We start from the raw sequence: 10,895 nt of genomic DNA, 5'->3' as shown, positions 1-10,895 counted from the left end.
GACTGTTCAGGAATTTTTTAATAGGCATGAGCATGCTATGAGTCCAGTTCCTTAAGTGCAAAATTGTATTTCATCTGTGTTGCACAAACGTCAAGAGAGCTAATACAACACTGAGATTTTCAACTGAAACATTTCCAGAACAGAAATCAAAACAGGAATTCAAAGTTTAGTTTGCAACTGAGCTCCTCTGCTTTGTGTGGTTGTCTCTAGATATGCCTTAAGGCAGTTTGTTACTAAGAAACAGTGGGAATTTCTTCTCTGTCACACTGTGGTGTTAAGACAGCTGGCTGAAGCAGATTCAGGTTTTCCTTGGTGTATGAATTCCATTTCAGTGGACTTTAAAGTAGGCCCTGAACAGAATTTTCAGCACAGTTTTGCAGTTCGCCTAATCCAACTTTTGTAAGTCCCAAAACAGAAGCAGCAATATTAAAGAACCATTAACAAAAACCATTAATGGGCAAATGGGGAAAGAAGTGGTAGAGCACTTACAGGTAAACAAAGGCAGTTGCAGTATTTTTCTCAGAAGTTAAAAGAAAATTACATGCTACTGTGTTCAGAATTTAAACTTTAGACTAAGTGTTTATAGCAGAATTTTACACCCCTGAAAATAGGAGATTGTTCTGAAGCACTTTCATTTCCTGACTGTAATAACCACCCATTGTATACACAGATGCCACATTCCTTAATCACATTCTAAAACAGATTTCCTTAAGGTATCATACATAGCAAAAGGACAAGTCTTTTTCCAACCAATATTGCTTGCACATGGTTATTGATGAGCTCTACCAGTTTCAGAATAGCAAGCATCCAATTATTTAGCAATATAAATATTGGTTACTAAAGTTTTAATCATAAGTATAAAATCTCTATGTAAAACCACATGCTACAGCATACCTGTACAAAGGCCAGGAAAAAGGTTATTTTCTTCTTATAACAAAGTGCTACTGCAGAATTGACTGACTTGTTGTGGACATTTCTGAACAAATACAGATTGTTTGGCTCAGAGCACTTCCCTACAGACTCTAAATTCTTCTCAGAAGATTGTAAAGCAGTTAAGTTTCAGGCTGCTCAGTAGAAGAAAACAAAACCAAACAAACAAAAAGCCACCACTCTTGAGTAATGGCTGTGCAACCAAACAAGTAGGCAAATTTTAATGTTCTCTAAACTCTTTCCCAATTTCCACTATGACTTCAGACATTTCCATCTAGATTTAATTTACACAGAGCACCATCAGACAGTACCTGTGTTACAGCTCCAGTCATTCAAGAAGCTGCTGCTCCACCTGTTGCACCTGGCCATTTGAGCATTCCTGTGCATAAGGCTTTGATCTGACTTTCTCTCACGTGGATCAGGAATGAATGGCCAGGACTCTTCTCAGCTGAGAGCCCCCACAACTTCTTAAATGACTCCAGCTGTAAGGCAGCATTTGTCCATGACCCCTTAGGAAGCCCCACTTCAAGCACAATAATCCTGTATCTCATCCCTCCATCAGAGCCATGGGACGGAGTGAAAGGGGGAAAACCTCTAAGGCAAGAGTCCAAAAGAGGTGCTCAACTCACACCTGAGCTTCAAAATATCCCTTCCTTTTCATACTAAAGCTACCACATGAGATTTTCCCAGACATCCTTTATTCACACCTAGACACTTTCAAGTAGAAAGAGAGAACTCATCCATTTAATTTGGGATTTCCAGGTATCAGGCAGTCCAGAGCAAGAGCAGCATCTGACAGGCTGACACCCCTGGAAGCCCAGAAGGAGCACGGAGAGCAGCTGCATGTTCAGGGTGTCCCTGTGCAGAGATCAGCACATCCCAGCTGTGCTGGCTTCACAGCTCCTGTGCTGCAGCCATGTTCCAGACCCCAGGCAGACAAGTCAGAGCTGTCCAGCCTCTGGAATGTGCAGGACAAACAGCCACTACACTGATGTCTGCCACAGCCTGGACACACTGTGCTACCTGTACATCCACTCGCTTTGTGGTGTGAAATACAGGAGCCATGGGTACACAGTTAGAGTTGGGGGGAGATAATGACACCAGGAATGTTCCCAAATACGTCTCCGTATGTTCCCAGTCAAGCTCCAATATTCTGCATTACATCATGGTAACTAGGACATTGACTCCTACCTTTAGTTTTTCACATAAAATACCAGGTATACCTATCTGGATGGCAGAGACAGCTTTTTCAGAATTGGTCCGTAACACTGCAGTGCATCAAAATCAGATTTTGAGCATCTGTTCAGCAGCTGCTAAATGAAAAAGGAAGTTTTCTGTGGCTGGTGGAAATCTCTTTTGTTTCAGGGCCTCAGCGTTAAGGGTTGGTTTTTCATTGCCATCAGAAATTTCAGTAAGTGAGGCTAAAGTAGCCAAAATTTCTTTTGTCTTCAGAGAAATGTCCTTAAGGAACAGAAAAACAAGCAATCATGAATATAGTATTAGGTATTACAAGGTTTTCACATACAGTAAAAAACAATCAATACAGAACAAAAAATGGAAATAATGATTGACAAATAAATAGCTCATTTAAAATAAAGACCGTATTTATTTCAAGGCTATCTTGTAACAGTTCTTCAGCCCACTGTTGTGCCATACTGGATAAAGGAAGCACAACCATTCCTCTCCTGACCTTACTGAGCTCTGTAACTAAGTCACTCAGTTGTGAAATGTCTAATATTAGATGGGGAAGGGAGTGATAAAATGCCATCATCATAAAAATCAGGTTTTATAGCTAAGAAGCCATATTTAGTAGGACTTTTTCAAGGTACTGCCAATACTATTGAGACAGCATTGAACAAAATCCATGACTTGTGGAATAAAAGTGGGAAACCAGTCTTAAAATCAACAGAATTTCTGACCTTTCTTCAGCAATGTAGTTACCCAAGAGATACTGTAAACTAAGTAAGTTATCCTTAAAAACCCTGCATGATAAATAAAAATGCTCATTTGTGAAAAGGCAGAAGGTAGAAGAGACTGACTGATTCTCAGTGACACTCTTCCTCCTACTCCCTCCTTCTGCCAAGATTTAGCAATAGAAGTTAATTAGATTTAAAAATAAAATATTAACCTTAATGACTTGGCTGTCTGATTTATCTGGATCTTCTGCAGATTGAACAATTAGCTGTCCAATTTCTTTGTGAAGTTTTCCCATTGTCATTGCCTCTGTGTAAGAAACAAACAAAACACCACACGTAAAATCACCTTTTTTTGTGATACCTAAAAATGCATATGAATAAAACACTAAACTGAAGAATCTTTTCATGACTGCCATTTGAAATCTGCTGATAAAGGCAATAACCTGGTATCAACAGGCAGTGCTTCTGAAGTGGCCCAAAGCAGTGATAAGGAGCAAGATGATAAGCAACATGCAAGGTTTTCTTTCAAATAATCCCCAGTCTTCAAGTATTTAGTGCCATGTTTTTCTAAAAACTCATGTATCATTCAGCTGAAAGTTTCTTCCATGTCTAACATGGATGTTATGAAATCTCAGTTGTGCATTTGTTGGAAAACAAAGCACATCTTTCCAAAGTCCAACTTTAACCAGTCTTCCAGGGTGGCAATAAAATGAAGACAGAAACTTATATATTGACTTTTCAAAACATGGAAGAAAGAAGGATCAAGATTGTTTGACCTACAGCAAGGTTGAGCAATTACTGTCAACCGTGGAATAAACTGCCTCTAAATCCAAGATATAAACAGCAACCAACCTTTTACTACAGGTGAAACTGTAATCTCACTGTCTGCCAAATTCACATACACATCATAGAGGTCTGATCTGCTGCTCACTTCCGAGTCTGTAAATCCAGCGATGTAACCTGGAGCACGGAATTGAGCAAGATTAGGTTCTTCATAAATAAAACCAAAAGTCACTGTCCTAAAGTCTGTTCTAAGAGTATTTGACACAATACCCATTGGAACCAGGAAGTTGCTCTCTTGATATTATCCGTCATTCAACAAGTGTTCAGCAGATGCTTCATTTCCAAGGAGCTCAGAAATTGACTTCTAAAACTGCCATGAGCATGGATTAACTGCTAACACTACAGCAATATCGCCAAGTTCTCAATCTGAAATTTTAAACTCTCTTCCTACCTTCCTACTAAAATTACTCATTTGCAACTTTCTCATTATAAAAATCTCCACTCTGGAGCCTCTTGTCACGAAGTCAGTATTAGACTGGAAGAGAGGAATGAACCCAGCAGATTTTCTTATTTATAGCATGTCAGATGAGCAAGCTTGGAGCAGTTTTTCTCCATGGAAGATGCTTAGTGAGCTGTAGAAATGCTGAGTGGTCTCCTTGCTCACATTCTGCATAAAGAAGCCTCTTAATGGCCACATGACGTGTCACAGTAACCTCTGCATAAAGCAATGGCCTGTTCCTGGATTATGCATTAAGCACTATGCACACACAGCACTGTGTCACACAGACCAAACTGCTACAGGTAAAGTTTACCTGTGCTTAGGAGCCTCAGACTTCACTGACATCGAAAGAGAAGTCTGGGACTTCAGAGTTAGGAATTAAAAAAAAAAACAAAACAACATTCTGTTACTAGTGATGTGTAGAAGCTGGGAAAAAATGTAGCTTATCTAAGTGAGCTGCTTCTCTCCAACAGGAAAACTTTCAATCCCTCCAATCAAAGCATAAAAAAAGTCTCAAGGCTGCTTTACATCCCTGTGATTAGGGATAGACTGATATGGATCCACCCAAAGCCACCAGATTAACTAATTATCTTCCCACATACTTGTTTAGTTGGTTTGCCTTTCCCAAAGAAAATGATGTTTAACTTTGATCAACAGCATTAACAGCAAAATAACCGTTTTTCCCGTCCAAAGTTCCCTGGTGCAAAACTTGGCAGCAACAGAAGCCAAAATTGAATTTTCCTGGTATTTTTGATTAATGAATTATCACTACCTGTGCAGGCTTTTAAGGCTTCCAGTTCCTCCTCATTTAGATGCACATATGAATGAAGAATTGACCAGTCCTGTCGATGCCACACTAAAGCTGGCAAAGTCCTAAGGAGATCAGGGTGCAACTTCAGACACAGTAGATTTTTACTTACACTAACTAAAGCTTCACAGTAAAAACTACATGCCATGAAAAAGAACAATTATCAGTACGTCTCATTTGAGGGGTAAATATATATTCATAAATATATATGAACTGTAGAGATTTCTACTGTCAGTACAAGCAGAGTTTATCACTCATTCCACCACTAAATTTCTCTGAGTTGAGCAACATACATAACCTTAAGAGAGATTCAGGAGAATTTCTATAAACAGGTTTAAAATAATTTTTTTTTTCCTTAAAATACGGGGTTTTTTTCTCAATGAAGATTCAAAATTTATGGGACTTCTGAGGGTGGGGGGGAAGGAAAGACTTGATAAAGTACCTGGTAAATTCCTGGATGGCTTCTATTCTAGGATGGTACACTACAATTCTCTTCTTTAACATCAGTGCAGTATATAAAATAACTGTTTCCATTCCAAACTGAGACACTATATCTAGAAAAGAGTGAAAATTATTTTATAGAAGATATACATGATGATATTATCATGTTTTTGAAGAACCTTAATAATAACAGCACAAGTGACAGCATCAGCACAGTTTGCTTGAATCATACATGAAAACAAGATGGTATTTTAGGCTGTAAGAAAGAAATGAGAGCAGAGACTCTGGCAGAGATTAACCTTTGATGGAGCCAGCAAGGTAAGCCTTCCGAGCATCAAAGTCCTTGCTGAGGAAGGATCCATTTTCTTCACTTTGGCAGATGCCCTTTGTAAGGACTGCAATGTAACTCTCCATCATTTTAACTGGACTTCCATGCTTCAAGTAGATTCTGTGTGAAAAGAAGAGAGCCTGGTATTTTAACTGCATTCAGTGCACCGATATATACACACACACATATATATATATGAAAAATAAAAAATTAAACATCAGTATCATAAATACCAGTATTGCTGGCATTAATTCTTTATCTGGACACCTGGCTGAGGTTTTAAATACTAAACTGGAAGTCTTCCCACATGCACACAAACACGTCTGTCTTTTAGAATTTAAAATAACCCTGTATTTTTATTTCAGCTTTCTATTTTATGAATAAACCAACATGGACTAAGATAGAAGCACAGCCCAAAGGTGTAGGCAGGTGTCCAGACAAAAGATTCTTTGCAGACTTGAAAGCTGTCTGCTGAATGAAAAAGCACCTACCACAGCAACTCCTGTTACTACATGCAGACTATGACTAGGTAGCTTTTAGGTTTTTATCCAAGTATCTTTTGCCATTCTTCTCTACTCTTTGCTAAATGATGAAAGAAAAATACAAACATGTCCTTGATACTCATTAAAAACCCAAAATGACACAGAAGAAGCACACACTGAGAGAACCCATGCTGTCTTCATGTCAGCTGTCTTCCAGGAAGCAGAGAGATGCTGTAACCTATCTTACAGTTTAAGATATTTCAGGAATAGCACTGAGGTTGTCAACTACACATTTTCCATGTTAGCTGTAGCACAAAGCTGCATCCCATTTGAAACTCAATTATTATCGTGCTTAGAAGAATCCATTCTAGATTTGAGAGGAAGTATTAGCTGGTAATTCAGCAGATATATGATCCACAGTGGATCTAAGTATTTCATGTATCACTAAAAAATAACAAATCTCAGTTTTTCAGTACCCTGCAGAATTGGTAGGCCTGAAGGCATTCCCAATTCTACATTATATATAGTGAGTCCCAAGAGCACAATAACCTCACAGTTGCATCCAATTAGCTGCAAAATCTCATAGAATACTCTTGGTATCAAGAACTGGGGCTGAACTAATTCAGAAACTGAAGGAAAAGCAAAATAAGCAGCAGAGAGAGAGAGCATGAGAATGGGGACATGAAGGGAAGTGAGTAAACAGGACAAGGAAACGAGTTTTTTTGGTGGGAAGAGGGCTCTCACTTCCCTATAGGAGAAGTAAAAACATCCCTGGGTTCTGTGATTAGCTCAGAGGATCTGCAAGCAAAATTTACAAAGATGTTGTGGAGGGATGCAAGTCATTCACCATACACATGGTGACCTTTAAGTCCAGCCCTGACATCTTCCCAAACATTTACACTTTTTAAGAATATACTCTCAGAGAAAATGAGTGTGAGGGGGGTGGTGGTGTGTGTCTGGAGAACACACACACTAAACCCCAACGAACATCTGACATTCACCCAACGCTTTCTGAACGCGACAAGCTCAGATCAAGGACTTTTATCGTCAGATTTCATTTGTAGGACTGAGTTTCCAGCAATTTGTTTGAACAAATTCAACACAATGAATTCAACCTTTTGCTTTGGCAAGATATAAGCATGCACACAGCAGTACCTCAGGCCAGCTTTTCTACAGACCTGCAGAGGATCCTGGTGAAGGCTGCGTATTTCTCTGGGTTGAAGTCTTTGGCCGTCAAGACAATGGAGAAGTGGGTCACCTGCACATGACACAGCCACAGAGACACACAGAGCTCAGATAATGACCCCACACAAACAGTCTTGGTCACTTCACTGTCAAGGCTCCAAGTCCCTAACTGCGGGAATGGCGTGGACAGAGGACTTCTGACGTGACTCAGCTCTAGCACAGACTGTCTTTTGCTTAACCTACACACAAGAGTTGCTCTCCTATAATCTCATGAGGTTATTAAAAAACAGAAAGGCATTTTTCTTCCCCTCAGCAGGGATGAAACTTCCAGAATTTGCTGCCAAAGGAGGCTGCAGAGGCAGACAGCATCAACATATTTAGAAAGAGACGGGGAAAAAAAAACACAGCAGGCCGACAAACCCTAACTTCCTCAATCAAATGATTGTGGGCTGGGGCAGTACAAGACTGAAAGGCTGCAGAAAATGACCAGGCTCACGTGGCCTCCTGAAATAGCATCTCCCACTGCAACTACTCATGACAGCACTGTGACATTTAATTTTGTTTTACTTCATAGGAAATATTAACTTGGAGTGAGGAAAGGCAAGCAACATTCTGCTGTGGGTATACAAAATTACCACATTATCTTTCTACTTAACAACATAGCATGAAACATGAAAATTGACCAGACTTAACAGTTTAATGATTTTCGTAACAGGGAAAAGAGAGAAGATAAAACTGTATTTGCTGTCTTCCAGTAATCAATGCAGTGGAAAAGAAAGTACCTACAAAGTCAATCCTCTGGGGGATAAAAGGCAGCAGGTTCTATAGGAACAAGATCCTGGACACTATGAAACAAACTTCTTAGAGAGAAAAAAATGCTGAACTTGAAATGCAAATTACCTAGAAAGAGCAGCATGAAATAGCATTTGTATGTTAACACAAAGAATTGGGTAGTGAATATCTCAATCATTCCGCAAGTCCATCTCTGGGTGCCAAATGAAACGTAGACTGGCTGGACACCTGGACAGAGCTGCACCTGTGAGCACACAACACCTCGAATCCCATCTCTTCCTCCCATTTCTTTCCGGGGAAAACACTGCTTAAGCCATAGAGGAAGCTGTGCAGAAGCCCTCCCTGCATCCTACTGAAAACCCTGCCAAGCCATACCTTTTTCAAGGCTGGAGAATCTTGAACTTCTACCGTTGTGATGTAGAACCAAGACCTTTTATACTGGCCAAATACAAACGTATGAAGCAATTTGTTTTCATCTGTAAGGCAGCACTTTCGCAGCAACAGAGTCCTCAGTTCAGCTGTTACGGACGGATAACACCAAACCCACAAAGCATCTCCGTTGGTGTCTTTTTCTATGGTGGAAAGATGTTCACTGTGAGAATGCCAAACAGCAGCAAGGAAGTAAATTGATGGGTTAATCAGGTTTGTTTCCTGGATTCAGATTAATATTCCACTTTACCCTGACCCTAGACATCCAGTTCTGCCACTACAGTTTAAGCCTTAAGGCAGGAATTCTGATACAGGTATTATTTTTTAAGCATCAATAAATCTCCATTCTTGACCTGCTTCACGAAGTCAGAGAAGCACCCAAGTTTGAACGCGCATTCTACATGAGCACGGTATAGAGGAACAAGCACCGGGACCAGCTTATTTACGATTATTCCCTATTTCTGACTTCGCAACACAATCCTCGGAAGCCGACAATTTCAGACACTTCGGCCGACTTTGCGCACGGCTTCTGCAACAGGCAGAGCCGGCACCGCCCGGGCCCGCGGCCTCAGCGCGGCGGGCACCGGCACCGCCCCGGGCCCCGGCACCGCCCCCGCCCCGGCCCGGCTCCCCCGGCCCTCACCGATCAGCCCCACGGCCCGCAGCAGCTGCGCCTCCGGCTCTGCCATCTTCGCTCCGCCGCCTTCCGCCCGCCGGGGCCCGCCCGGCCCCGCTCCGCCCGCCGAGCCGGGCCCGCCCGGCCCTCACGGCCCCGCTCCGCCCGCCGAGCCGGGCCCGCCCCCCCGCCATTTACTGAGCGCTCCCCGCCCGCCCGCCCGCTCCCTGCGGCTTCCTGCGCCGGGAGCCGCCCGCCTCTTCTCCGGCGGTAACGGGGAAAACGGTCTGGGGAAAACGTGTGTTTTTTGTTGTCTGCGTCACAGAATCCCTGGATCGTTCAGGCTGGAAGGGACCATGGAGCTCAGCCGGTGCCACCGCCGTGCTCAAGCAGGTCACCAGAGCACGGCACTCAGGAGCGTGTCCAGATGGCTTTTGGACATCTTCAGTGAGGGAGACTCCGCCATGGGCAGTGTTCCAGTGCGTGGTCACTGCACAATACAGAAGTTCTTCCTCGTGTACAGGTGGAATTCCGTGTGTTTCTGCCTGTTGCCTCTTGTCCCACTGCTGGACACCACCGAGCAGAGCCTGCTCCATCCTCTGACACCTCCCTTCAGACAGTGACAGCTAGATGAGATCCCTGCTCAGTTTTCTCCAGGCTGAACAGCTCCCTCAGCCTTTCCCCAAAAGTGAGGAGCTCCATTGCCGTCATCATCTCCGCAGCCCTCCTTAAGTCATGGGGCACAGTTCATGTGAAATGTTACACAAAAGGAGCTGCTGAGGACCACCTCCTGAAGTCACGGCCAGGAGCTGTACCCTGAGTAACCCAAAAAACAGACATCCCTGTGTTTCCACGAAGCATGGATAAAGGCTGGCTTGTGCCCTAGTGGGGACTGACTGGCCTGAGGCACAGTCATGGAAGCAGAACAACTATTCCTGAGTAAGTCCATGCATCAGCAAATCTATTGAGAATGTAAAGATCTCATTTGCAAGTTTGGATAACAGTGGCACCTGAACATTGGACTCCACGATTTTAAGGGTCTTTTCCAACCTAAATGATTCTAGGAATACCATGACACTGATTAGAAGAAACTTCTGAAATAACTGGGATAACTAGAGGAGCATCAGAAGCTGCTAAATAAACGTGTGAAGTTCTCTGGGAAAGGTCAGGTCTGTCCCAAGCTGACTAGGGAACACACTAAAGGGCAGTCTACCGTGTGATTTTCATGAAGTCACGAAGCACACACATTAAATATACTCAACTACCACGTAGGAAGAGACAAGTCAGATGATAAAAGCAGTTCCTGATACAAAATCATCTTGATCCCAGCCTGGAGGGCTTTCAGGAACTTCAAAGATCCAAAACCATGGAGCAGGCTGCCCAATAGCAAATCCAGCAGTAAATACCAGGCAGGAGAGCTGCAGTCCCCATGGGAGCACCTGCAGCACCCATGAGAAGGTGACCCAGACCTCAGGTAGTCAGCCGACAAACTTTTAAATTAATTTTATGAACACAAGAAAAGCACTTGTTCAGCACTATAAATACCTTAGTGATGACTCTACTTAATGCAGACCCTACAAAAATACAGGTCTGTCAGGGTTTAGGAATAGAATTCCCCAATTTAGCGTTTGCACCCGAACACCCCAGACCATGCACCACTCACTCACGGGGCCCCCCACCTCCCCC

General features: G+C 42.6%; 1 protein-coding gene across 3 annotated transcripts; it reads right to left on the bottom strand.

Moving 5' to 3' along the window:
* Positions 1–9,322, bottom strand: DENND10 (DENN domain containing 10). Of its 3 annotated transcripts, none has more exons than XM_040071694.1 (9): positions 9,237–9,322; positions 8,540–8,736; positions 7,366–7,445; positions 5,677–5,825; positions 5,379–5,490; positions 4,901–5,001; positions 3,699–3,806; positions 3,059–3,153; positions 1–2,391 (listed from the first exon to the last, which is right to left on the bottom strand). In XM_040071694.1, the coding sequence occupies exons 1-9, from the start codon at positions 9,280–9,282 to the stop codon at positions 2,215–2,217; spliced, it is 1,065 nt and encodes a 354-aa protein (XP_039927628.1). In that variant the 5' UTR covers positions 9,283–9,322; the 3' UTR covers positions 1–2,214. The 3 variants fall into 3 exon arrangements, with proteins under 3 accessions (XP_039927628.1, XP_039927629.1, XP_039927630.1); XM_040071695.2 differs by having other exon boundaries at positions 8,540–8,756; positions 9,237–9,319; XM_040071696.2 differs by lacking the exon at positions 9,237–9,322 and adding an exon at positions 8,947–9,092.
* Positions 9,323–10,895: the final 1,573 nt, after the last annotated feature.

The sequence above is a fragment of the Hirundo rustica genome, chromosome 8 (assembly GCF_015227805.2).
Source record: "Hirundo rustica isolate bHirRus1 chromosome 8, bHirRus1.pri.v3, whole genome shotgun sequence".
In the NCBI taxonomy this organism is placed as follows: domain Eukaryota; kingdom Metazoa; phylum Chordata; class Aves; order Passeriformes; family Hirundinidae; genus Hirundo; species Hirundo rustica.
Note: the sequence above shows the minus strand (reverse complement) of the source record. Positions and strands in the feature narration are given on the sequence as shown.